The sequence below is a fragment of the Babylonia areolata genome, chromosome 21 (assembly GCF_041734735.1).
Source record: "Babylonia areolata isolate BAREFJ2019XMU chromosome 21, ASM4173473v1, whole genome shotgun sequence".
Classification (NCBI taxonomy): domain Eukaryota; kingdom Metazoa; phylum Mollusca; class Gastropoda; order Neogastropoda; family Buccinidae; genus Babylonia; species Babylonia areolata.
In genome coordinates, this window is record NC_134896.1 from 12,437,855 (window position 1) to 12,465,364 (window position 27,510).

The 27,510-nt window shown below is 40.2% G+C and overlaps 1 protein-coding gene across 1 annotated transcript; it reads left to right on the plus strand.

Moving 5' to 3' along the window:
* Positions 1–1,951: 1,951 nt before the first annotated feature.
* LOC143296414 (KICSTOR complex protein kaptin-like) lies at positions 1,952–25,980 on the plus strand. Its single transcript, XM_076608312.1, has 13 exons — positions 1,952–2,182; positions 3,154–3,236; positions 7,286–7,421; positions 9,147–9,201; positions 9,664–9,742; positions 11,552–11,628; positions 12,758–12,864; positions 15,991–16,098; positions 17,912–18,014; positions 19,882–20,017; positions 21,458–21,726; positions 23,360–23,588; positions 25,471–25,980. Exons 1-13 carry the CDS (start codon positions 1,972–1,974, stop codon positions 25,579–25,581), a joined length of 1,704 nt encoding a protein of 567 aa, XP_076464427.1. The 5' UTR covers positions 1,952–1,971; the 3' UTR covers positions 25,582–25,980.
* Positions 25,981–27,510: the final 1,530 nt, after the last annotated feature.

Below are 27,510 nucleotides of genomic sequence, written 5' to 3' on the forward strand. Positions count from 1 at the left end.
CTTCAGTTTAACGTCTATTCACTATAAGTGTTTTTAGACGGAAAGGAGTAAAGAAGTGGATAAAGGAAAGGGAATGCATGTGAATATTAGTGTAAAAAATTTATTCATGTTATGTAACAGAGGAAAAGTATATTATAAGAAAAAGGTCTAAAGAGATTGTGGTGTGTATTGAAGAGGTGTCATGGGAAGGAGAATATGTATATGCATATCAACAAGTATTAACCTATAACAATGTAAATATAAATAACACCATTAATTATAACACATCAAAGGAGAATACCAACTGGACTGGAGTTTAAAATTTCCGAAAACATTCTAAGTAATGAATAATCATTCAAAATCTTTTCAGTGGCTAATGAAATATTGGAAGAAAAGTCATCAACTACATCTTTAGGAATTAACGGTCTTATGCTCGGACAATGAATGAGTAGATGACTTACAGTTATTTGCTTACCGCATATACATTTTATATTTTTAGAAAATTTTGTACGAAAGGCATTTAAACGAATTCTATACATTAGACTTGTAATTTGTCTTGAATGTGCTGCTGGTGTCAAATTTAGAAAATGTTTGGGATTAGCTGCATTCTTTGTGTTTACACAACATTGGTAATATTGATTATTTGAATCTATAAGTAATTTCTTAAATCGATTTCTAGATACATTTTCTATACAACTAATGTATTCATGTAGATCTAACTGGATGTCAAGTTGTATTGCGCCTTCGAAATTACGTGCTGCTCTTCTAGCTGCTTGGTCTACCCACTCATTTGAAGATATTCCACAGTGCGAAGGTACCCAACAGAAAGTTAATTTAATGCTCTGTTTTGTCATTTGGTGAATAATATGTTTTATTTCCATTGTCATCTCTATTCGCTTCTTTGAATTTGGAAATTCTATAGCTTTTAATACTGACTTCGAGTCTACACATAATAGAATTTCACTGACAGTTTTCGGAATGTCTGAAATATAATTTAAGGCCATAAGTATGGCTATAAGTTCAGCTGTGAAAATGGAATATTGTCTACCAATATAGTATAATTTTTCTAATCTAAATGAAGGAATTACAAAAGCCGCTCCTGAATTACCATCTTCTAGAACAGATCCGTCTGTGTATATTTTTAGATAATTAGAATATTGATTTTCTATATGGGAGAGCACTTCAGGTTTTAACAAAAATGGTGACTGGTTCTTGGATAAATCTGTATAATCCATGTCAAAGGTAGCTTTACACTGCTCCCATTCAGGGACTGGTGAAAAAGTAGGTATTTTTGCAATTTGCTTGTCTCTTGATTCCGTAGCACTAATGATATCAGTGGTGTGTGTGTGTGTGTGTGTGTGTGTGTGTGCCGGTGTCGGTCCTCAGTAGGCGGCGGCGTGTGTGGACATATCCGAAAAGGTATATGATGTGTGAGTGTGTGTGTGCAGAAAGAAATATCCCACAACAATCACGAGTTTTGCGTGTGACGGAGTTCAAACCTGTGTAGTGCCCACACAGTCCGGCGTCAGTCACGGCTGTCACTGAGTCAGTCCGTGTCGGGGGGAAAAAAAATCACCACAGCGGCTGGTCCTGTACGGGAACCACGGTTAACTGAATGTGGTCTTCAAGTTCACTCCGGTCGGCCCGGTGGTCCTCACGACCACCTCAGCCTTTTAATTATCATCAGCCTTTTTATCAAGGTACCCCGCGGCTCGAACAGCCCGCAGATGGCGGCTCAGGAGTCACTGACGCTGAATTGAACCAAAAGCGGGACGTGTGACCCCATACCCGGCATTGATCACACACACACACACACACACACACACATACACATGCACACACAGAGAAGGCTGAAGACAGAAACTCACATGCATGCATTTCATGTTTTGATGCCAATGGCTTACCATAGCATCGTTGACACAAGGGCGGTCACTCTTTCGATATTTGTCTTGCAGAAATAAAAGCCATTCAAGCTGAAGTTTACAAAACAAGATGGACTTCAGCGAGTGGCGAGATGCGGATTTCTACAGCCTACCCTCGCAGACGACAATTCACAGTCTGGCCAGCCTTAAAACTGAAAAAGATACAAGCAAATTTCTGGTTTCCTCTATGAACTGTCAGTTCTGCAGTGTTGAATATCAGATAGCTGAAAAAATCACTCCGGTGATGAAAAATGTTCAGTTTTCAAACCTGCCCATGCCAGGTGAGTGGAATTGCTGATGGCACCCATTTTCAAATCTGTTGACTGGGTGTTGAAAAGTTAATGGTATGATGTGTAATTATATGAAAAAGGAAGAAGATCGGGAAGGCGGTTTCCTTTGACTGCAGTCAACAAAGCTAAGGTTTATCTGAAAACGTTCCGACCAGTGTTTACAAGACCTCTCGCGTACCACTCCAACACCCCTATCGCCATCTTCATCAGCAAGATATTGCATAGATCTCTTTTTCATTCTGTCATACATCAGCATGTTGATTATTATCGTTGCCTTTTGATAATAAAAAAGAAAATAATCAAGAGCACAAAGAAAATATTTGTCTGTGACCGAAGAGGAGTTCAAGTTGTGAAAAAAAAACTTGTAATTTATATTTTACATGATGACAGTTTCACAGCTTTTCTGTATACGATCAGGATTTATATCCATACATGTATGTCCAGCTTCAAACCTTCTCATGCTTTTCTGATCCCCCGCCCCAATCTTGCAGAGATGCCAAGGCAGAATCAGACATTGGTCTTCTGGTTCAGTGTTCACCAGGTATCATGGTTCAGTGCTTTGTCCTAGGGAAAGGCACTTTACTCTGATTTTCCCCATGCAACCCAGGTGTGAATGGGTACCTCACTTCAGTTTAGAGAAAACAGCAGAAAGAGAGGAGTGGGCTCTGCCTTCCTATTCCAAGGCAAAGACACAGTGGATATCAATGAATTCACCACCTCAGCCAGAAAAAGCGATGGGGTCTTTTTTTTTTCTTCTTCTTCTTTTTTAATCTTGTGGTTTGTTTTAAGTTTCTTCTCCCATAATCACTGCATTTGAATCCATTGGAGGAGGATGACAGCCAGATAGTTCTGTGTTCATAAAATGTATTCTGTTTTGTTAAGACTTTGAGGATATTATCCAAGACTTGGGACTTACTTTTACTGTGACATGAGACTAACCAAGGACAGATTTTATTTTCCAGGAGATGCGGAGGTGGTAGCGATCAGTGTCTTTGAAAGACTGCCCCCTAAACAAGGTCACGTGGTCGGCATCACTTACGTCATTGTAAGTCTGCTTGCCAGGTGGTATTTATACTAGTATTGAATTGTATGGTTATGATAATGTTGTGATGCTAATGACGATATTCATTATTTATTCAGTGTTCTAGCTGCTGCTACCAGTACTGCTAGTGGGAAAAAATATATAAAATCAAATAATCTTGCAAAAAAACACAAATGTGTTTCAGTTTTAATGTTTAATTTATTATTCTGCCATTGAAGTCTCCAGTAAAGGGATGTGTGTGCATATCTGTGGTACTGGTAATACAAACTTTATGAGGTATATTTTGTATGTGTATACACTAACAACTTGACCATTTTGTGATGAGTGGATAAGTGTATGTCAGTGAGTGAGTGAGTGAGTGCATATGTGTGCTCATACATTCATGTGTGTTTGTGTGTGTGTGTGTGTGCGCGCACACGCAGGTGTTTGTGTATATGCATGCATGTGAATGTGTGTTTGAGGCTGCATGCATTTGTATGTATACAAGGACATTGCAGTGCATCCATTCAAAAGAGATTACCAAGGAGAACCAGATGGATCCAGTGTGACTCACACAGGACTGCCAAGTGTTTTGCAGGCAGCTAGGAAGGAGAAAAAGGATGGCACTGAATACAGACGTCGCCGAAGCCCATTTAAGCAAGAATTCACAGACGAAAAGAAAGGCCGAGATTACTACTTAGAAAATGCTGTTAATTTTTCACCAGAGAGTCCACTTGGCGCCTGTTCGATGGTTTCTTCGGTAATGCACTACATTGCCTGAAATTCATCTGTCACTTTTGACTTGTTTTCAAAAACTTGTATTCATAACTCAAGCTAACATGGTGACCTCAGTCCAGTTTTTGTTTGTTCACAAGTGATTCACCAGGTCTGTAAAAACTGTTTGGTGGGGTGGGGTGGGGTGGGGGTTTGTTTATAAACATCTTTCAAGTTTAATAAACATTTTCTTTCTTTGATGTTGAAGTTACTCAGAGATTCAAATTTGACTCACAATACCAGTTCAGTTTTTGCTATAACAACAAAATAGATACACCTATAGAATAATTCACATGCACGCACAAACACATAAACACACACACACACACACACACACACACACACACACACACAAAAGATAAATAAAAGAGTGTGCATATGTGCCTAATAGGAGGATATTTGTTGTATAGAATGATAAAGCCTATCCAATAAAGAAAATCGTGGAGAATCTTGTCAGAATAATTTTCAGGTGTCAGGGATGGATAACTACCACCAAGGTTGAGATCATCTTTTTTTTTTTATATATATATAATTCTTTCTAAATGTCCAGATCACTTTAAAGTTTTTTTTACACATGGCAGGGATGTATTTGTAACCACCAAACACATGGGAAAATTAGAGACACATGAGAACAATGGTTTCTTGCAACAACAAGAAAATAAAAGGAAAAGAAGCTTGTAATGACAGGCGCAATAGCCGAGTGGTTAAAGCGTTGGACTTTCAATCTGAAGGTCCCGGGTTCGAATCACGGTGACAGTGCCTGGTGGGTAAAGGGTGGAGATTTTTACGATCTCCCAGGTCAACATATGTGCAGACCTGCCAGTGCCTGAACCCCCTTCGTGTGTATACGCAAGCAGAAGATCAAATACGCACATTAAAGATCCTGTAATCCATGTCGGCGTTCGGTGGGTTATGGAAACAAGAACATACCCAGCATGCACAACCCCGAAAGCGGGGTTGCCTACAGGCGGGGTAGAAACGGTCATACACATAAAAGCCCACTCGCGTGTATACGAGTGAACGTGGGAGTTGCAGCCCATGAATGAAAAAAAAAAGAAGCTTGCAATGTTTTGAAATATTTGATAGCAAAATAGTACAGTAGCTTTCACTCTGGACTACAAAGGGACACAACTTGAGGCCAGTGCTGAGCGTGCTTTGCTTCCAGTCAGCTTGCACACAGGTAAACGTTGCAGTGTTGCAAACCCAGAACCTTTCACTCTCAATGGAAGTAAGTTCAAGAAAAACTGTTAGAACCTTTTATTTCTGTTCCTCTGTACTGTTTTATAGTTGACCTATGTACAAGATGACCAGAGCACTTAGCACCATGGCTTCAGGTTCCTGGTTTTATTGGAGCAAAAGGCAGTTTAAGTGTTACTTTATTATCTCACATAGGACATTACATCATGGCCTCATAAAAAGATACAAGACAAATATTTATATGAAGCATGCCAGTTATCACATTTATCGTCAAAGGTAAAATGGAATGTAACAACTAACATGGAAGAGGTATGAATGTGACAGGATTACAACATATTTACAAATGATGTATAATTCCAGTTGACAAACAGAAAAACATTTTAATGATTTTATCATCAATATTTAATGGAATTTTACAACTGCAGATGTCAAACGATAAAAATGTAAGATTTAAAACAAGGTGCTGTACTTGTTTGGTGCGCAGAATGCCAGAGACAGAAACTGCATTGGATTGAATAATTTGGGAACACAGGGTACTTTTTGTTATGTTACATGTCAGGTGTGACATTGGGTATACTGTCAACACTACAGCTTGCCCTTTTTTGTCATTCCATCCACTACGAAACTACTACCTTGTTAGTTGTCACCCTTGAGCAGATCCTCTCTCTTTTCTGGTTGATTTCCTCAGCTGATTGATTTTGTTGTCTGAAAAATATTTTTTTGTTTATACTTGTTTTATCTAACTGATTGTTTTTGTTATCGTCCTTAATTTAACTCTAACATCATTCTTGTCATTGCTGATATTTTGTTTTTTTTATTGTTGATTTTTTTTCTGTCCAATCCTCTGCACCGCTTTAGTTGTGCTACTCCAATGCTGCTCATTCAGAGTACCCCATACACAGCCATACTTGGATTTGCCTCTTGCAGTCCTAATGTCAGCAGTCCACAGGGAATTATCAGTGTTAGGTCGCCAGGAGACTACACACCAGAGGAGAGCCTGCACTGCTGCTGAGTCACTTTGATGGTGATCAGTAGAGCCTGTTCTGATTTAACATCCCTAAGACACCACCAAATCCCCCTTGCTGACAGCAGAAAAGCTTTGTCGCAGGAGTGAGACTGAGACTAGTGAGAGAGCATTCCACCCAGAGCGGAGACCACCACCACCTCCCTCCAGCAACAGTACCCCATGAATCTGCCAACAGTACCCCATGAATCTGCCAACAGTACTTCATGAATCTGCCAACAGTACTCCATGAATCTGCCAGCAGTACCCCATGAATCTGCCAGCAGTACTCCATGAATCTGCCAACACCAAAGACCTTGACAGGACTCACCCCAAGCACAGAGTGGAGGGAGATCTAACTGAGGTCACCATGGGAACAGGGCATGAAAGGCCACAGATCCAGTGACTTTTTTTTTTTTTTTTTTTTTTTTTTGTTGTTGTTTTTTTTGGTTTTTTTGCTATTGATGGTGAAGGAGGAGAAGGATGATGATGCTATGGAAGTCCATTAGGTTTAGGACTTCTTGGCAAGGCTGTACGCTACGCTTCCTTTCATAATGATATCCCAACATTAACCAGGCCCATGAGATCCAGACACTAGTAAAGTAGTAGTGTCAGTCAAGATATTTGAGCAACACACCCAAAGACGTGAAGTGGATGATACTTGACTGTGTGCTCCCAGTCTTCCATTTTGGCCCATAGCACATGTACGTCTTGGTAGGAGGCAGCTGTGGATTTTTTTTTGTTTGGGGGGAGCCTGAGGGGTAATTTAGTAGCATGCCCAGGAGGGAGAGGAGGAGGGAAATGATTTGTAATGACTGGCCACATGACAGTGTAATCATACTGTATATATGTCTGTTCATCGCTCCTCAACAGAAGAGCTGAAGACTGAGAAAGTTACGTTGAAAATCCTTTTTTTTTTTCTCTCTCTTTTTTTTTCTTCTTTATTTTCAGGACAGGACTTTGTGTAAGATTTGCTTGTTGCTCTATTTGTCTATAACTCTGGTGAATTGTGACATGCTAGATTTTTTTTTTTTTTTTTGGATTTTTTTTTTTTTATAAAATTGAACTGACTGTTTTGCTTCTGTCTTCTGAATTCAAGTTCGACAAGCAGACGAATCCAGAGCAGACAGAGACTCTGCCGAAGAGCCAGGCGTTCAACATGTATTCAGCCATCGTCGACGAGGAGCAAGATGAGGCCAGTAGAGTGGAGCAGCTCAAACTTGAGGTTATAGCAGGTGAGGGGTTGTAATGGTAGAGCAGCTCAAACTGGAGGTTATAGCAGGTGAGGGGTTGTAATGGTAGAGCAGCTCAAACTGGAGGTTATAGCAGGTGAGGGGTTGTAATGGTAGAGCAGCTCAAACTGGAGGTTATAGCAGGTGAGGGGTGTAATGGTAGAGCAGCTCAAACTGGAGGTTATAGCAGGTGAGGGGTGGTAGTGATAGAGCAGCTCAAACTGGAGGTTATAGCAGGTGAGGGGTATAATGGTAGAGCAGCTCAAACTGGAGGTTATAGCAGGTGAGAAGTGGTAATGATAGAGCAGCTCAAACTGGAGGTTATAGCAGGTGAGAAGTGGTAATGATAGAGCAGCTCAAACTGGAGGTTATAGCAGGTGAGGGGTTGTAATGATAGAGCAGCTCAAACTGGAGGTTATAGCAGGTGAGGGGTTGTAATGGTAGAGCAGCTCAAACTGGAGGTTATAGCAGGTGAGGGGTTGTAATGGTAGAGCAGCTCAAACTGGAGGTTATAGCAGGTGAGGGGTTGTAATGGTAGAGCAGCTCAAACTGGAGGTTATAGCAGGTGAGGGGTGGTAGTGATAGAGCAGCTCAAACTGGAGGTTATAGCAGGTGAGGGGTTGTAATGGTAGAGCAGCTCAAACTGGAGGTTATAGCAGGTGAGGGGTTGTAATAGTAGAGCAGCTCAAACTGGAGGTTATAGCAGGTGAGGGGTTGTAATGGTAGAGCAGCTCAAACTGGAGGTTATAGCAGGTGAGGGGTTGTAGTGATAGAACAGCTCAAACTGGAGGTTATAGCAGGTGAGGGGTTGTAGTGATAGAACAGCTCAAACTGGAGGTTATAGCAGGTGAGGGGTTGTAGTGATAGAACAGTTAAAACTGGAGGTTATAGCTGTTTTGAGTTTGACAGTACTTGCATAATTTGCGTTCAAACTTTTAGATATTTTGCAGACTTGTTGATGATACCATAAGGTTACTGTGTGAAAATTTTCAGTGAATTCGGTTTCTCTATCACTGAGAAAATACTTGTCAAAAAGTGGTTCACTTTTTTGGGGACACCCGATTTATAAAAAGGACTGGGATGGTGTGGGTTTTATTTGCTTATTTTGATTGTGATAGTGGTGATGATGTTGAAGACAGTGTTGAAAACTGTGATAATAAATAACTGTTATAACAAAATTAGACATGAAAAGTAGTGGGATGGTGAGCAGTGATGATACTGATGGTGTGGCGTTGATGATGATGATGACAGTGTTGAAAATGATTAAGTCAGAAATGATTTGTACTGGAATGATGAGCAGTCATGATGATGATTTTAGTGATAATGATGTTTAGTATCATTAAAATTTAAAGTACTGTGATGGTGTTTTCCTTTGATTGTTTTGGGTACTGTTTTACAATAACATCACATCCAGCTTTTGAAAGAGCACTTGTTTTGCTTTTGTTTTTTCTTTCTTTTTTTGTGATGGTGTTTAACAATGCTGACATTTTCTGTTGTTTTTGCTGTTGTTTTTACTCTGATTCAGTGATAGTATGGTTAGAACAGGACTCCTTTGGCTGTTTTGGCACAGAAAAGACAAACAGACCTATAACAAAATTTTCAGTTTAGATATGAATTGCTAGAACTCTAATGTCATATATTCAGAATCCTTTCTTTTCTTCTTTTTTTTTCTTTTTTTTCTTTTTTTTTATTTTTTTTTACAACATTTGTTACCTTCTTCATCCACAGAAAACTGCCAGAGTATATCCCTGCCTTACATCCCTTTTTTCCTGAAAAACACTGTGTAAGTATAAACCCTGTTTGTTTATTTCTCTGTGTGTTTCCTTTTTGCCTGCACTTTCTGTTTGAATTTATAATGTTGTACTGCAACTCTGTGTGTGTTTGCGTGTGTATTTCCACGGTTTTACTGAAAATGAATAATCTTATGTAGCAACACACCTGTACATACGCACACATTCAACCACAAAGTCTGAAGAGGTTACAAGTACTACTTGGCGATGAATAAAGAGGGTATCATTTCCCCTAAGTTGTTTCAGTGGTGGCTGTTCAGAAAATGCTCTTATCCTTGACATTTTGGGGATCTTTTTTGATGTTTTGTTTGTTATTTGTTTTTCGTTCCATATTTCACTTTTTCTTCTTTTGCTTCTCAATACGCAGTGATGTAATGTTCACTTTGATTCTGCTCGTTAGAAAATAAGATGAAATGAAATAATGAAGAGTATGCCATGAATGTTTCTTGTGTCAGGGTGCAGACAAAGAATGGAGTGCCTGAACCAGTCTTCCTGATCTCTGGGTCTGACTTTAAGATACACTTGTACCGAGAGGTAATTCACTGCTGAGATGTATATATGTATAGAGAGGTAATTCATTGTTTAGGTACACATGTACAGAGGTAATTCATTGTTTGGGTATACATGTACAGAGGTAATTCACTGTTTAGGTACACATGTACAGAGGTAATTCATTGTTTGGGTATACATGTATAGAGGTAATTCACTGTTTAGGTACACATGTACAGAGGTAATTCATTGTTTGGATGCACATGCACAGAGAGTTAATTTACTGTTGATATACACTTGTACAAAGAGCTAATTCACTGTCTCTGGACCTTGCAATTGGAATGAACTTCCTCTTTCGCTTCGTCAGGTCTCCACACTCAGCTCTTTCAAGTCTGGCCTTAGAACCCACCTCTTCCCAAAACAGCCTCCCTTCCCTGCCTCTTCCTCGTCTTTAGTTTCTCCACTTTTAGAGTTATGCATGCGTGTGAATGACTGGTGCGAAAGCGCTTTGATTTGTCTCTGCACAAGATTCAGCACTATATAAATACCATTATTATTATTATATGAACAGAGAGGTAATTCACTTATAAAATTTGTATTTGTATTTCTTTTTATCACAACAGATTTCTCTGTGTGAAATCCGGGCTGCCCTCCCCAGGGAGAGCAAGTCGCTATACTACAGCGCCACCCTTTTTTTTTTTTTTCCCCTGCATGCATTTTTTTTTTTTTTTCCCCCTATCGAAGTGGATTTTTCTACAGAATTTTGCCAGGAACAACCCTATTGTTGCTGTGGGTTCTTTTATGTGCGCTAAGTGCATGCTGCACACGGGACCTCAGTTTATCGTCTCATCTGAATGACTAGCGTCCAGACCACTACTCAAGGTCTAGTGGAAGGGAAGAAAATATTGGTGGCTGAGCCGTGATTCGAGCCAGCGCGCTCAGATTCTCTCTCTCTTCCTTGGCGGACGTGTTACCTCTAGGCCATCACTCCACTTTTATACACATGTACAGAGAGGTAATAACTGTTGAGATGCACATGTACAGAGATGCTATTCACTGTTCATTTGAGATGCACATGTACAGAGATGCTATTCACTGTTCATTTGAGATGCACATGTACAGAGATGCTATTCACTGTTCATTTGAGATACACATGTACAGAGAGGCAATTCACTGTTGAGATGCACATATGTACAGAGATGTAATTCACTATTGGGATACACATGCACAGAGATGTAATTCACTATTGGGATACACATGCACAGAGAGGTAATTCACTATTGGGATACACATGCACAGAGAGGTAATTCACTGTTGAGATACATGTACAGAGAGGTAGTTCACTGTTGAGATACACATGCACAGAGAGGTAATTCACTGTTGAGATACACATGCACAGAGATGTAATTCACTGTTGAGATACACATGTACAGAGAGGTAGTTCACTGTTGAGATACACATGCACAGAGAGGTAATTCACTGTTGAGATACACATGCACAGAGATGTAATTCACTGTTGAGATACACATGCACAGAGAGGTAATTCACTGTTGAGATACACATGCACAGAGATGTAATTCACTGTTGAGATACACATGTACAGAGATGTAATCCAATATTGGGATTCACATGCAGAGAGAGGTAGTTCACTGTTGAGATACATGCACAGAGAGGTTATTCACTTTTGAGATGCACGTGTACATGTGTGTAAATCACTGCTGAGATACACCTATATAGGTATTGCAGCATGAATAAGTTGTTACCATGAATACTGGATTATTGTTTTCACTGCAGAAGAGAGATCAAAGGCTGACCTGAACTCCCATTGTGTGTGTTCTGTTGTGTTGTGTGCAGGACGCTGGACAGCAGCCGACTATTGGGGAGATTCCTGCAGTCACCTTGTTCCCTGAGTTTGAAAATCTGCCGGGCATGTAAGGACATTCATATTCTTTTTCTCTGCGTTTCGCTGAGACAGAGAGACGTGTCAGAGAAAGATGGGGATAGGTGCTGTTAAGGGTTATGTTCTTCTTCGGCATGGAACACTTATGCTGTACTGTTATTATATTTCGCTACACATACTTTACTGTGTATTTTGTATGATCAGTTTATGACAAAGAACCATGTGTGTGTGTGTCGGTATATGGTTATAGTGTATATTTATTGGGTTTTTTAATCACTTACATGAGTGTAATCTGTCTGTTATTGAGGATGCATTTAAATTCCTGAGTGTTACCATAGAAAACCTGCCCTTTTATTGAACAAAACAGACCAAAGACTGTCAACATGATATTGGAAACATACAGCAAGAGTTACATTGCAGCCGTGAAGAAATGGAAGCCTAAGTGAATGAAATAGAATTTTGTTTGCATCATCTGACAGACAGATATTGATATAATGATGATAAACGGAGCTTACATTTTGAATACCGAAGCAGATGAGGAAAGTTTATATATTATTAACATGACTGAAAGATGATGTCAGTTCAGTGGTGGTAGTTATGAGAAGTATATTATGTTAATGAATAAATGATGATATATTTATCTGTATAGTGGTAAATCTTGTGTAGAAACAAATCAAAGGGCTTTCACACCCAACGCTTACACACATACATAACTCTGAAACAAAGGGATGGAAGTTGAAAATTATAAATAGAATAGAATATGTCTTTATTACCAAGTGTACCGGAGTCACAAGGAATATTGGGGATGGGGGGGAAATAGTACATAAAAAGGTACAAACATAAATCGAAAATCATGCACAAACACAGATACAGTAGAATTTAGGATACATACATGTGCATATCAATATAAGAACTTGTGTACACACGCACATACACACACACACACACACACACAAACACATGTAGATTGAAGTCTGGAGGAACTATGGACAGGACAAATGGAGGAATATATGAATGTGTATTGATAATGCCAAGTTCTAATAATGATTACAGGCCACAGAAAAGTTTGTTTGTATTGATGTGGATAAAATAACGTTGATGGGCGATAGAACGTTCCTCATGAATGACTGACTGACTGATGGTGAACAATGTCTGTGCAGTGCAGAGACGATAGAGATCGCCACACCAGACCCTCAGCACAGAGTGACCGCCATAGGGTTCGAGGAAGGGCAGATTGAAGTGTTCAAGGTCAACCTCCAGACTTTGGGTATGTGAATAGACGGGCGCAATAGCCGAGTGGTTAAAGCGTTGGACTGTCAATCTGAGGGTCCCGGGTTCGAATCACGGTGACGGCGGCTGGTGGGTAAAGGGCGGAGATTTTTACGATCTCCCAGGTCAACATATGTGCAGACCTGCTAGTGCCTCAACCCCCTTCATGTGTACATGCAAGCAGAAGATCAAATACGCACTTTAAAGATCCTGTAATCCATGTCAGCGTTCGGTGGGTTATGGAAACAAGAACATACCCAGCATGCACACCCCCGAAAACGGAGTATGGTTGCTTACATGGCGGGGTAAAAACGTGTCATACACGTAAAAGCCCACTCTTGTGCATACGAGTGAACGCAGAAGAAGAAGAAGGGTATGTGAATAGATTTGGCGAGTGTAGATTGCTTTGTATGGAAGTTAACAAATCTGTCTTTCTCATGTAAAGTATGAAAAGGTTTATATTGATGTTTTGATTTTTTAACTAAAAAAATGCCACAGCCGCACAGTTCTGGGTACTTTGTTTCTTTACACTTGCCGAAAGTGTTATTGTAATTGCATCAGCTTACACATGTGATCGCTGCAACAGAGACTGTCTCTCTCGCATCGGTCTCTACAGTCACAGGCGACGCTGCTTGGTCCAAGCAGACAGCCCAGTTAGACATTAGGTCGGATATACTCTATCCATGGTCAGCCATGACCGAAGGAGGCCTACTACTACTATTGTACTTGTCATTCTTTTGTTTATTCAGTTACTGTGTGTTTACTTGGGGGTTTTTTTAATGTACTTTTATTAATTGCAAATATTCATCTTTGACTCCTCGCTTCATTCTGCTCTGTTTTCCACAGCTCACCATGCAACACTCCACCGCCTCCTCTCCTGCCTTTTTATTCATCTGATTTTTTATGATAACATTCAGATGTGCAAATCACTAATGATGTCTGCAGTCACCAGTGTGTGTGACAGGACATGAAGCGAAATTCCTCCTTAGTAACTGTGTGACAAGGGGTTTCATGTGGTGTGTGAGTGTATCCAGATCAGCAGAACATCTCAGTGCAGGAAGACACTGTGTTAAGTGATGGAACACATAGCTTCTGAGGATTGTGTTGTTTTGCTTCTGTGTTATGTGTACGCGAGGGTATGTTTTGCTGTTGTGCATTTTGTGTGTGTATGTTTAGTAGTAGTTGTTGTTTTGTTTTTTAATCATGTTTATTTAATAAATGACTAAAATGTTTATTAAAAAAAAAAAAAAAAAAGGAAAAAAGGAGAGAGATTCTGCATGTTCTCCAAAGAGATGTGTGCTGGGAAACACCATTTTACACTGATTGTTGTGAGGGAAGAATTCTGTTTGATGTGCCATCACACATACTGCTGACTGCAGACATCCAGTTAAAAGTATTACATTTCACATTTGAATGTTATTTTGAAACAAGGGTTTGCGAATGCTTTTTCAGACATTGTGAAGACAGTTTAAGTACAATATTTCACATTTGAATGTTATCTTTTTTGAAACAGTGGTTTTTGAATGTTATTCAGACATTTTGAACACAGTTTAAGTATTACATTTCACATTTGAATGTTGTGAAGGCAGTGTAAGTATCAGATTTCACATTTTTAAATGTTATCTTTTTGAAACAATCATTTATGAATGGTTTTCAGACATTGTGAAGGTAGTTAGAATATTACGTTTCACATTTGAATGTTGTCATTTTGAAACAATGGTTTGTGAATTGTTTTCAGACATTGGGAAGGCAATAAGAGTATCAAATTTCACATTTCAGAGTTATCATTTTGAAACAAGGGTTTGTGAATGCTTTTTTAGACATTATGAAGACAGTTTAAGTATAGCATTTCACATTTGAATGTTATCATTTTGAAACGGTGGATTTTGAATGTTTATTCAGACATTGTGAACGCAGTTTAAGTATTACATTTCACATTTGAATATTGTGAAGGCAGTGTAAGTATCAGATTTCACATTTGAATGTTATCTTTTTGAAACAATCATTTATGAATGGTTTTCAGACATTGTGAAGGTAGTTAGAATATTATGTTTCACATTTGAATGTTGTAAATTTGAAACAGTGGTTTGTGAATCGTTTTAAGACATTGTGAAAGCAGTTGGAGTGTTACTTTTCACATTTGAATGTTATCATTTTGAAACAATGGTTTGTGAATGCTTTTTTAGACATTATGAAGACAGTTTAAGTATAGCATTTCACATTTGAATGTTATCATTTTGAAACGGTGGATTTTGAATGTTATTCAGACATTGTGAACGCAGTTTAAGTATTACATTTCACATTTGAATGTTGTGAGGGCAGTTTAAGTATCACATTTCACATTTGAATATTATCATTTTGAAACAATGGTTTATGAATGGTTTTCAGACGTTGTGAAGGTAGTTAGAGTATTACATTTCACATTAGAATGTTGTCATTTTGAAACAATGGTTTGTTAATGGTCTTCAGACATTGTGAAGGCAGTTAAAGCATAAACTATTGTTTGTGAATGGTTTTCAGATTGTGAAGGCAGTTAAAGTATAAACTGTTGTTTGTTAATGGTCTTCAGACATTGTGAAGGCAGTTAAAGCATAAACTATTGTTTGTGAATGGTTTTCAGATTGTGAAGGCAGTTAAAGTATAAATTATGGTTTGTGTATGGTTTCCAGACATTGTGAAGGCAGTTAAAGTATAAATTATGGTTTGTGAATGGTTTCCAGACATTATGAAGGCAGTTTAAGTATAAATTATGGTTTGTGAATGGTTTTCAGATTGTGAAGGCAGTTTAAGTATAAATTATGGTTTGTGAATGGTTTCCAGACATTATGAAGGCAGTTTAAGTATAAATTATGGTTTGTGAATGGTTTCCAGACATTATGAAGGCAGTTTAAGTATAAATTATGGTTTGTGAATGGTTTCCAGACATTATGAAGGCAGTTTAAGTATAAATTTTGGTTTGTGAATGGTTTTCAGATTGTGAAGGCAGTTTAAGTATGAATTATGGTTTGTGTGTGGTTTCCAGACATTGTGAAGGCAGTTAAAGTATGAATTATGGTTTGTGTATGGTTTCCAGACATTGTGAAGGCAGTTAAAGTATAAATTAAGGTTTGTGAATGGTTTCCAGACATTGTGAAAGTGTGGAAGACCAGCATGGATGCCCCCATCACCAGCCTTCACTTCTTCACCCACCGCAAGATAGTCCCCGTACCCCCGTGCTTTGAAGGCTATGTCGGTGAGTGTATTGTATTGTATTGTATTGTATTGTATTACTTTTTGTCACAACAGATGTCTCCTCATGGTGTATTGTCTTTCATTTCACTACACATACTTTACCGTGACCCACTAGTGCAGACTCCGGCAGGGGGTCCGATTCCTGTCCTGTGCAAACTACCATCCGCCTATGCGGAGAAAACAAAAGTAGCTACGGCCGATAACCTCCCGGAAGTTGGTTACCTCCCCTCTGTATCCCTGACTAGCTTCCTCTTTTGATGGGCAGCCATCTTGACTCCGGTTCCTGTGCTCTTCATACGGCTACGTTTTTTCGTATGCCGGAGTCTGCACTAGTGGGTCACGGTAAGTATGTTAGATAAACGTAATTTTAGGACAAAAATTTCTTGTTCATTACATTTTAATGTATTTGTGTATTTTGTTTAATGTTTTTTTTTATTTCATGATATTGTTTTTATTCAAATGTGGGGTAAGCTGTCAAGGCCTGACCAGCATGTTGGGTTTATGCTTTGTGGTGAGGCATCAGTTCTTTTCTCCTTTTTTTTCTTCTTTTTTCCTTTAGCAGCAGATGTGGTGTAGTGTGTGTATGGGTCAGTCTGCATGTTTTAACACTCCCTTGAAACTGAAACCGTTGGTTGCTGACTTGTCTCCATTTATTTTATTCCCAAAACTTACTCTCAACCTTATCAGGTGAGACATCTTTTCTCTGTTTTTCTCCTCTCAAGTTTATTTGTTTGTGAAAGATTTGTTTTACTGTTAGATGTATCAAACCTTGTGTGTTTCAAAGAAACACAGTGAGTTGGTGTAAGGTTGTGTGTACCTATGTCTGTTTCAAAGAAACACATCTGCACAGTGATTTTGCATAGTGTGTACCTGTGTCTGTATCTGTATGAAAGAAATATAGATTCTAAGTGATATGGTGTAAAAAAAAAATGTTGTACTTATATCTGTTTCAAAGAAATATATTTGCACAGTGATTTGGAGTAAAGTTGTGTGTGCCTCTGTAGGAAATAGATGCCTCCGCACAGTGATTCAGTGTTATCTTGTGTGTACCTGTGTCAGTTCTAAAAAATGAATGAAAACCTTCTCAGTGATTCAGTTTATAGTTGTGTGTAGCTGTGTCTGTTCTAAAAAAAAAAAAAAAAAAAAAAATCCTGCTCAGTGATTCCACACATATTTGTGTGTACCTTTGTCTGTTTCAAAGAAATATATTTGCACAGTGATTTGTAAAGTTGTGAACATCTGTTACAGTATAAAAACAACAACAACAACTTAAGTTTCACTGGTCTGTAGCCGTATGAAGAGCACAGGAACAGGAGTCAAGATGGTTGCCGTCAAAAGAGGAAGCTAGTCAGGGATACAGAGGGGAGGTAACCCACTTCTGGGAAGTTTTCTCCGCTTAGGCGGATAGTAGTTTGCACAGGACAGGAATCGGACTTCCTGCCGGAGTCTGCACTAGTGGGTCACAGTAAGTATGTCAGATAAATGTAATTTTAGGAAAAAAATTTCCTTTTGTTTGTTTTGTTGAATGCCTATCAATAGTTATGAATTTAGACAACAAGGGAAGTGTGTGTGTTTGTATGTGGAGGAAGAATTTTTGTTGTTTGTTTGTTTAATGTCCCGTCACACATATCGGTGATTGAAGACATTTTGTTAAAGTATTTATGAATACATCGGAGTATTATCGGTTAGAAGGGGTGGGAGATGTGGATGAATGGATTGTTGGGGGAAACTGGGCAACTGAGGGTACGCAAACTGTATAAACTGTATGTGTGTGTGTGTGTGTGTGTGTGTGTGTGTGGTTGCTGACATGACAGACGAGAACGGACCAGGGGGGAGGAGGGAGGAGGAGGAGGACCCTGACTTCACCCACCTCCACCTGCTGATGACTGTGCACCTGCAACCTGCCCTCGTCTACAGGTAGACACACCCACACTCTTCTCTCTCTCACTCTCTTTTTTTTTTTTTTTTTTTTTTTTTTTGTACAACAAGAGCACCATAGCAGAATTGGTTAGACATTGTAATTTTTTTTTTTCTCAAGGCCTGACTAAGTGCGTTGGGTTACGCTGCTGGTCAGGCATCTGCTTGGCAGATGTGGTGTAGCGTATATGGATTTGACCGAACGCAGTGAGCTGCTGATACTGATACTGTACCCCTGATCCAGTGTTCACACCAATGATCAGGGTTCGAGGACCATTTTATCAGCCTGGTGTTGTATCCTTTGGAAAGGCTACCTGTACTCCCAATATTCCTCACTCACTCCACGCAGGTGTGAACGGATACCTGACTTAGGTTGGGGAAGGTTAAAACGGCAGAAGAGGACAGTTGGGCCCCCGCCTTCCTGTGTGGAGCTGTAGACATAGTGGATATGATGAATTCACTGCCCTGGCGGCTGTAAAAGGTTATGAGACCTTTACATTTACTTGTTACAAGGGCAAGGTGACTGCATTTGATATTGTGAATCGGGAAGAATAGCGCAGTGTTAATAATAATAATAATAATGGATACTTATATAGCACACTATCCAGAAATCTGCTCTAGGTGCTTTACAAAAACGCTTTTGATAACATAAAACATTATATCAGTGTTACATACACACACCAAAATGTGACCACACACACACACACACACGCACGCACGCACGCGCGCGCACACACGCACGCACGCACGCACACACACACACTGCATACATACATTTTAACATACATGTGTATCTAACAGCTACCCTAACACATACGCACACATAGGCAGGCACAAACTTACATAAACACACGCACACACAATACACATTCATATACATGCATGTAGTTGTGGACCTGCCACAATTGAACTTATTGCTGAGGGAAAAGGTGAGTTTTGAGACGAGATTTAAAAGATGCGAGGGAATCAAAATGATGGAGGTTATCAGGGAGCTTGTTCCACGTCTTTGGCGATTGAAAAGAAAACGATCTGTGTCCATAGGTCTTACTTCTGACAACAAGTGCAAGTGCAATGGAACAAGGGACACATAGCATAGTTACCATCAGCATGGAATCAGTGACACACAGCTGTGTATCTTGATGTGCTACAACAAACAACATCACAGAAAAGCGAAACCATGTGATGACCTCTTTAGATTCATGAATCATAATACTACTTAACCCATTCAACCCAGGGGGAATTCACAGACTTGGCAGGCTTCCCCTGTCATATTGATGTGGAAAAGCACACAAAAGATACTGAAAGCAACCATTTCTTGTCTGTCTTTTTATTTCTTTGAAAGGTGTGGACAACGCCAGAAATATTTTAGGAGTTAGTTCCCGTTGCTTGTGGTTTATGAATGCTTGTGTAGTAATGTGGAAACTGTATAAATGAAGTGAATTTTGACGCCAGAGCAATGCTCGGGCACAGGGTTAAGTGAGTTAATATAGTCTGTTTATGTCAGCAGTAGAGTAACTTATATGATAATAATAATTACTTAATATGTATCTCCATTCAAAGCATTATAGCACTATCTTTCAGTGAATATTGTTGTGCAGTTTGATCTGTAACCATATTTTTTTGTAATGGGTACTTGTTTTCAAGAAGTATAATATATGGATACAATTTTTCTAGTAAAGACCACGCCAAACATTTCCCATGAATGCACATAGTGTTCTTCTCTATGATTGTTTGTACATTAAATAATAAAAAAGAGTATTTATAAGGGACCTGGGTTTATGGTCTGATTCTGAGGCCTGTGTCTGTATGGGAGGTTGGTTTATGGTCTGATCAGAAAACCTGTGTGTGTGCATGGTGGCCTTCACAGGAACGTGTTGAACAACGGCCTGTCAGAGGTGCTGACATTACCAGACAGCGACAAGTTTGACTCTGCACTGTGCAGCCTTGCCCTGGACGTGGACTTTGATGGGGAGCATGAGGTCATTGTGGGTACATATGGACAGGTAGGTCACTGGTAGTGGTGTGTGATGCTTTCCGGTGAATGTAAGGGTTCAGGAGGAAGGGAGGGGTGTTTCACTTTCAGTTTCTCAAGGATGAACAGTTCTCTCGTTCACCAAATCCCTGCACTCAGTTCTTTTCAAGTCTGGCCCTAAACTTACATTTAATTACACATACTTAACCATGACCCAACTAGTGCAGACTCCGGCAGGGGTCTGACATTCCTGTCCTGTGCAAACTACTATCTGCCTATGCGGAGAAAACGAAAGCAACTACAGCCGATAACCTCCCGGAAGTAGGTAACCTCCCCATTGTCCCGCTAGCTAGCGCCCTCTTTTTCCGGCAGCCATCATGACTCCTGTTCCTGTGCTCTTCATACGGTTAAGTTTTTTTCGTATTTTCTGCCTGTCTGTCAATTCTCTGGCGTTCTTGTTTTTTGTCAAATTATGTCTCCAACCAGGTCACATAATTGTGTAGCTCGATTGGGCAATCGCGCTAAAATTAAGACTTCCTATTTTATCCAAAATGGCCGCCTCCATACCTTCCCTTTTACTGCCCACAGCTTCTCCAGGCTTTGCTCTACATGTATTTGTCAGGTTTGTGTTTCTTCCCATCGTTTCAGAGTTAAACTTGTGTGTGAAAGTTGGGTGTGAACGTGCTTTGATTTGTTTCCGCACAAGATTTAGCGCTACATAATTAATTTTTTTTATATCAGAGTTATGCATGTGTGTGAAAGTTTGGTGTGAAAGCGCTTTGATTTGTTTCTGCACAAGATTTAGTTTTACATAATTACTTTATACTTTTTTTTAATCGGAGTTATCCATGTGCTTGAAAGTTGGGTGTGAAAGTGCTCTGTATTGTTTCCGCACATGATATAGCACTACATTATTACTTTTTTTTAAAATTTCTTCTTCTTCTTCTTCTACTACTGCTACTGCTGCTGCTTCTTTGTCTTCTTCTTCTTCTCCTTCTTTTCCTGATTCTTCTTCTTCCTTCTTCTTCTTCTCCTTCTTCTTCTCATCATTGTTATCATCATTATTATTGTTATTGCTCTTCTTCTTCTTTGTTCGCAGGCTGCAACTCCCATGTCCACTTGTATGTACACAAGTGGGCTTTTACATGTATCACTGTTTTTAACCTACTGTGTAGGCAGCCATACTCCATTTTCGGGGATGTGCATGCTGGGTATGTTCTTGTTTCCATTATCCACCAAACGCTGACATGGATTACAGGATCTTTAACGTGCATATTTTATCATCTGCTTGCATATACACATGAAGGGGGTTCAGGCACAAGCAGGTCAGCACATACGTTGACCTGGGAGGTTACCCACCAGGCACCGTTACCGAGATTGGAACCAGGTTCCCAAAGATTGAAAGTCCAGTGCTTTAACCACTCGGCTATTGCGCCCGTCAATTGCTATTCACCCTGTGCTGCTCTTCCAGGAGCTGCTGGTGTACAAGTTCTTCCCCACCATGGAGAAGCAGGTGCCCCTCACGGCGTCGGAACGCGACATGTCCACCAGCCCCCCTTCTGCCAGTGGGGGTGCGGTCGGGGGCAGCAGCAGCCGGAGGGTGACGGTCAGCGGCCTGTCCCCCACTGAGGAGTCCAGCAAGCACCGCCACAACTCGGAGGAGGGCAACACCCAGGAGAAGACTCAGCACCAGCAGCGGAAGGTGAAGTCTCAGGAGGACCTGATGAGCATGCTGACAAGGTGAGTGGGGTTTTTTTGTTGTGGTGGTGTTTTGGATTTTTTGGTGTGTTTTTTTTTTCTTCTTCTTCTTCTTTTCACTGTAAACGGAAGATTTAACTTACCACTGTGTGCAGGGAGGAGAAAGAGAAAGATGAAGAAGAAAATGAGGGAGAGAAAGATGTAAAATGGAAGACTTAACTCACTTAGTACTGCCAGTTAGCTCCCCTGACTTAACACACTGACAATCCATTTGTATGGGTAAGAAATGAAATCGCCCAAAAAAAACAAAAGTTAGAATTTATGAACTGGAAACTGAGCTGATGAAAGTATCCTTATTATTTGTTCAAAATTTGCACACACTGGTGACTTGTAAACGAATCCAGGAAAGCAAAAAGAGTTTGAAACAGATTAAATTCAGAACGTTATGTAGCCCCGGTAAGGCTTTCTCTATTTCTGTTGTCTGCCTTGTGACTGAGACAAAACTGGGTCAGACGCCACTATTGACGCGCACTGTTCACATGAACCAGTCACCACAAAAATAACACTCCTGTTCGCGACACAGCAACACACATTGCATTTATTGGTCGCAGTGGAGAGTGGAAAGGTCAGTTAAGATATTCTTAGCTTATAACGTGATTATGGAAATAGGTGCCTCTCCAAAAATTCAAAACTGGCCCACAAAGTCAGAATTATAAACTGAATGTGTGTGTGTGTGTGTATGTGTGTGTGTGTGTGTGTGTGTGTGTTTACTGGCTAACCACATCACAAAGACATAGTGTTAAAGACTGATTCAGTGTTGTTCACAGCACATACACTGAGACTGACACACAGAGACTGACTGAACACACACACACACATACGGTATGGTTTGAATGGTGCATGATCTAAACTCAGCACCTCAAAAAGTACAGACAGATGAAAATGTAAACTGACCGCTGAAAGCAGGAACATGGAAAGTTGTTGATGTCACACACCCACGTTTGCTGCCTCTGATTTCCACCAACAGCATGTTGCACATTGTTGTTGTTGTTGTTGTTGACTGGTTCATCATTTCTTCAATCATCAACAACCATATAGAATCATCACTGTCACTGTCGCTTTCTCCGTTTTTGAGTTGAAAATCAGGATCGCCATCACCCACACACACCTCCTCGGTATCGTCAATTTCTTCGTCATCCGTAACGACAACATCTTCAAGTAAATTGGCTTCATTTTCTCTGACTTCATCTTCACCTTCTGAACAGCTGCCTTCATCGCCAGAGCCATTCGGAACAACTTCTTGAAGCACTTCTTCAAGTGACATGACCGTCCGCCTTGTCCGTTGAGACACCATCCTTGATAGCAAAATGACTGGTCTTGAGTCCTTTGTTTCAAGTTGGGGATTCGACCAGATAACGCTGACTAGGTCAGCATAAACTGGTCTAAAAATAGACGGATGATTGGTATGTGGAATTCCATGCATTTTTTTCCCTCAGACCGTTGACGGGTAGTCTTTGTTTCGAAACAAAGCTCGGCACGCAAATGCGCGCGCCGCGTGTTTAACTATAAATGGCGCTACCATGCCGATATGCGTGAGTCGTGCCCAGCGGAGCATCGGTCTCCGCACATATACGCGTGGTACATTGTTATAAAGTTAACCCACCAGTATGTGCAGGGAACGAGGGATAGACGCAGCAGCAGGGGGCCAGGCAGCAGCCCAGGCCCCAGGGGGGATGGAGGGAGGGGGGAAGGAGGTGCTGAGGACGGTGCCGGAGCCCCACTATCGGCTGCAGTGGCGCCGCTCCTTCCCCTGCCCCATCATGGCGCTGGGCGGGGGGGACATGATGGGGGATGGGGTGGAGAATCTGGTGGTGCTCACCTCCTCCGGCATCCACATCCTGCAGGTAAGTCGGCCCGGTGTCGTTGTGGTGTGGTGTGTTGTGTTGTTGTGTCGGGTGATTTGTGTTTTTCTGTCAGGTCATTGTGTTTTTCTGTCAGATGATTGTGTTTTCTGTGATTGTTTTTCTGTCAGGTGATTGTGTTTTCTGTCAGATGATTGTGTTTTCTGTCAGGTCATTGTGTTTTTCTGTCAGGTCATTGTGTTTTCTGTCAGGTCATTGTGTTTTTCTGTCAGGTCATTGTGTTTTTCTGTCAGGTGATTGTGTTTTCTGTCAGGTGATTGTGTTTTTCTGTCAGATGATTGTGTTTTCTGTGATTGTGTTTTCTGTGATTGTGTTTTTCTGTCAAGTGATTGTGTTTTCTGTGATTGTGTTTTCTGTGATTGTGTTTTCTGTGATTGTGTTTTTCTGTCAAGTGATTGTGTTTTCTGTGATTGTGTTTTCTGTCAAGTGATTGTGTTTTCTGTCAGGTGATTGTGTTTTCTGTCAAGTGATTGTGTTTTCTGTGATTGTGTTTTCTGTGATTGTGTTTTCTGTCAAGTGATTGTGTTTTCTGTGATTGTGTTTTCTGTGATTGTGTTTTCTGTGATTGTGTTTTCTGTCAGGTCATTGTGTTTTCTGTCAGGTGATTGTGTTTTCTGTCAGGTGATTGTGTGTTTTTCTGTCAGTTGATTGTGTGTTTTTCTGTCAGGTGATTATGTTTTCTGTCAGGTGATTATGTTTTCTGTCAGGTGATTATGTTTTCTGTCAGGTGATTATGTGTTTTTCTGTCAGGTGATTATGTGTTTTTCTGTCAGGTGATTATGTTTTCTGTCAGGTGATTATGTGTTTTTCTGTCAGGTGATTATGTTTTCTGTCAGGTGATTGTGTGTTTTTCTGTCAGGTGATTATGTGTTTTCTGTCAGGTGATTGTGTTTTCTGTCAGGTCATTGTGTTTTCTGTCAGGTCATTGTGTTTTTCTGTCAGGTGATTGTGTTTTTCTGTCAGGTCATTGTGTGTTTTTCTGTCAGTTCATTGTGTTTTTCTGTCAGGTCATTGTGTGTTTTTCTGTCAGGTCATTGTGTTTTCTGTCAGGTCATTGTGTTTTCTGTCAGGTCATTGTGTTTTCTGTCAGGTCATTGTGTTTTTCTGTCAGGTCATTGTGTTTTTCTGTCAGGTCATTGTGTTTTCTGTCAGGTCATTGTGTGTTTTTCTGTCAGGTCATTGTGTGTGTTTTTCTGTCAGGTCATTGTGTGTTTTTCTGTCAGTTCATTGTGTTTTTCTGTCAGGTGATTGTGTGTTTTTCTGTCAGGTCATTGTGTTTTCTGTCAGGTCATTGTGTGTTTTTCTGTCAGGTCATTGTGTGTTTTTCTGTCAGGTCATTGTGTTTTCTGTCAGGTCATTGTGTTTTCTGTCTGATGATCTTGTTTCCCTTTTTGTTGTTGTTTTTTTGTCATGTGATCTGTTTCCTGTCATGTGTTGTTTTTTTGTGGTTTTTTTTTGTTTTTTGGGGGGGGTGTTTGTTGGGGTTTTTTGTTTGTTTTTTGGGTCATTCCATCTGTTTCTTGTCAAATGGTTTGTCTCTCCTGTCATGTCATCTGTTCCCTGTCAGGTGATCTGTGTTACTGTCAGATGATTCGGTTTCTGTTGTGTCATTTATTTCCTGTCATGTCATCTGGTTCTTGTATGCACTTTGAATGTGCTATACTTTTACAAATTTATCCTCGTCATTTTTTTTTGTTTGTTTGTTTTTTGTTTTGTTCACTGTTGTACTAGCACAAGCTGTGTTGTCTCCCACAGGCTAGTTTTCTTTGTTGTTGTTGTTTTTTTTATATTGAGGACATTGAAGTGATTTGATTGATTGACTGATTGATTTAACGGCGCTGCCACCTCCATGTGTGTATCTCAGCCCAACATCCACAAGCTGATGGACCTGGTGACTCACCGCCTCAAGGAGATGCGCGACAGTGTGCACGCGCAGGACGTCGGGGACGAGTTTCACAAGCTGCAGATAGAGTGACACACTCACCTGTATGTGCGTGTCTGTGTTTGTGCTTGGAGTGAAACTGTGTGTGTCTGTGTGTGTCTTTGTGTGTGTGCTTGGAGTGAAACGCTCAACCTCTGTGTGTGTGTGTGTGTGTGACACGCTCACCTCTGTGTCTGTGTCTGTGTGTGTATGTGTCTCTGTGTGTTTGTGTGTCACTGTAAGTCTTTGTGTGCGTGTGTCACTGTATGCCCTTGCATGTGTGTGTAACTGTATGTCTTTGCGTGTATGTGTCACTGTATGTCTTTGTGTGTGTGTGTCACTGTATGTCTTTGCGTGTGTGTGTATGTCTTTTTGTATGTGTGTGTTTGTGTCACTGTATGTCTTTGCGTGTGTGTGTCACTGTATGTCTTTGTGTGTGTGTGTCACTGTATGTCTTTGTGTGTGTCACTGTATGTCTTTGTGTGTGTGTGTCACTGTATGTCTTTGTGTGTGTGTGTCACTGTATGTCTTTGTGTGTGTCACTGTATGTCTTTGTGTGTGTCACTGTATGTCACTGTATGTCTTTGTGTGTGTCACTGTATGTCTTTGTGTGTGTTACTGTATGTCTTTGTGTGTGTCACTGTATGTCTTTGTGTGTGTCACTGTATGTCTTTGTGTGTGTGTGTGTGTCACTGTATGTCTTTGTGTGTGTCACTGTATGTGTTTGTGTGTGTGCATGTGCTTGTCTTTCTGCTGCATGTCAGTGGCAGGGTCGTGACTGTCCCATTTTGAAGAGCTAGTTCTATAGCTCATATTCTCTCATTGGAAGTCATTTACAGTTTAGTCTTTGGTGAAGGACTATGACTCTCAAACTGGAAGGTAAGATTGCACCGGCTCTTAGCGCTGCAGCCTAGGGGGCTAGTTGGCCTATGGGAACTGTCCCAGCACCGACTGTCCTAAACCCCCTTGGCCGAGAGAGTGGGGATGTAACTTGGACAAGACACTCTAATCAAATTCTAGTCCAGATAATTGGGACAGCGGTTGCCTCCTCTGCTGTTCTGATGGGCATATTCGGACACGATTGACTATCATACATTCACTCAACATAGTGCAGTGTTACACAAATGACACGCGCACACTTACACAGAGGGACAACAACAAGATCCAGAAGCTACAGATCAAGAGGTTGATTTGTATGGCATGTTCATGGGTCATGGAAAGGTTAAATATATTCATCATGAACCAGAAGAGCACATAGCATGAGGAGAAAAGTTTTTCAGGGTGATTGGAGCAAGGTTTGAGTGGGTTTTTTTTAATTTTTAGTCTGTGTTTGTGTTCATATGTCACAATTTTGTCACAACAAAAATATCTGTTCTTATGTCTGACCAGCAGCGTAACCCAACGTGCTTAGTCAGGCCTTGAGAAAAATGTCAGAAAACGTCCTATTCATTCATATTTACACCTCACTTAAACACACAGCATGGTGCAAACAAATCCAGATGTTTGTAAACAGACACACTCACACATGCTTACATGCATAAATATTTTTAACATCACTTCGAATGGAAAGACATGAAACTGAAGTTCACATTCCTAATCTGTCTCACACGTAGGTGAATGATATTTTGAGTGTTTGTCAATTGAAAATGAATGGCAAAAAACCCGGTTGTTCATAATCTGATTACTCATCAACCTGTTTGTATTGTTGTGTTTTTTCGCAATTGATTTTTTTTTTTTTTTTTTTTTCATTCTTTTGGTCGCCCTTTTGACTACATTTGATCTCGTATTCTTTAACTCATTGAACTATACATCTGAGCATCGCTCTGGCTTTGAAGTTCATTTCATTAAAACAGTTTCCATGTTCCTGTATGTATAAGCTGCAAGAACCAACTTCTGTAGTATTTACGGCTTTGTCCACATGTATCAGTTTGAAGGGAAAAAATGCCGGTTGATTTCAGTATATGTTTGTGCATTTTTATGACA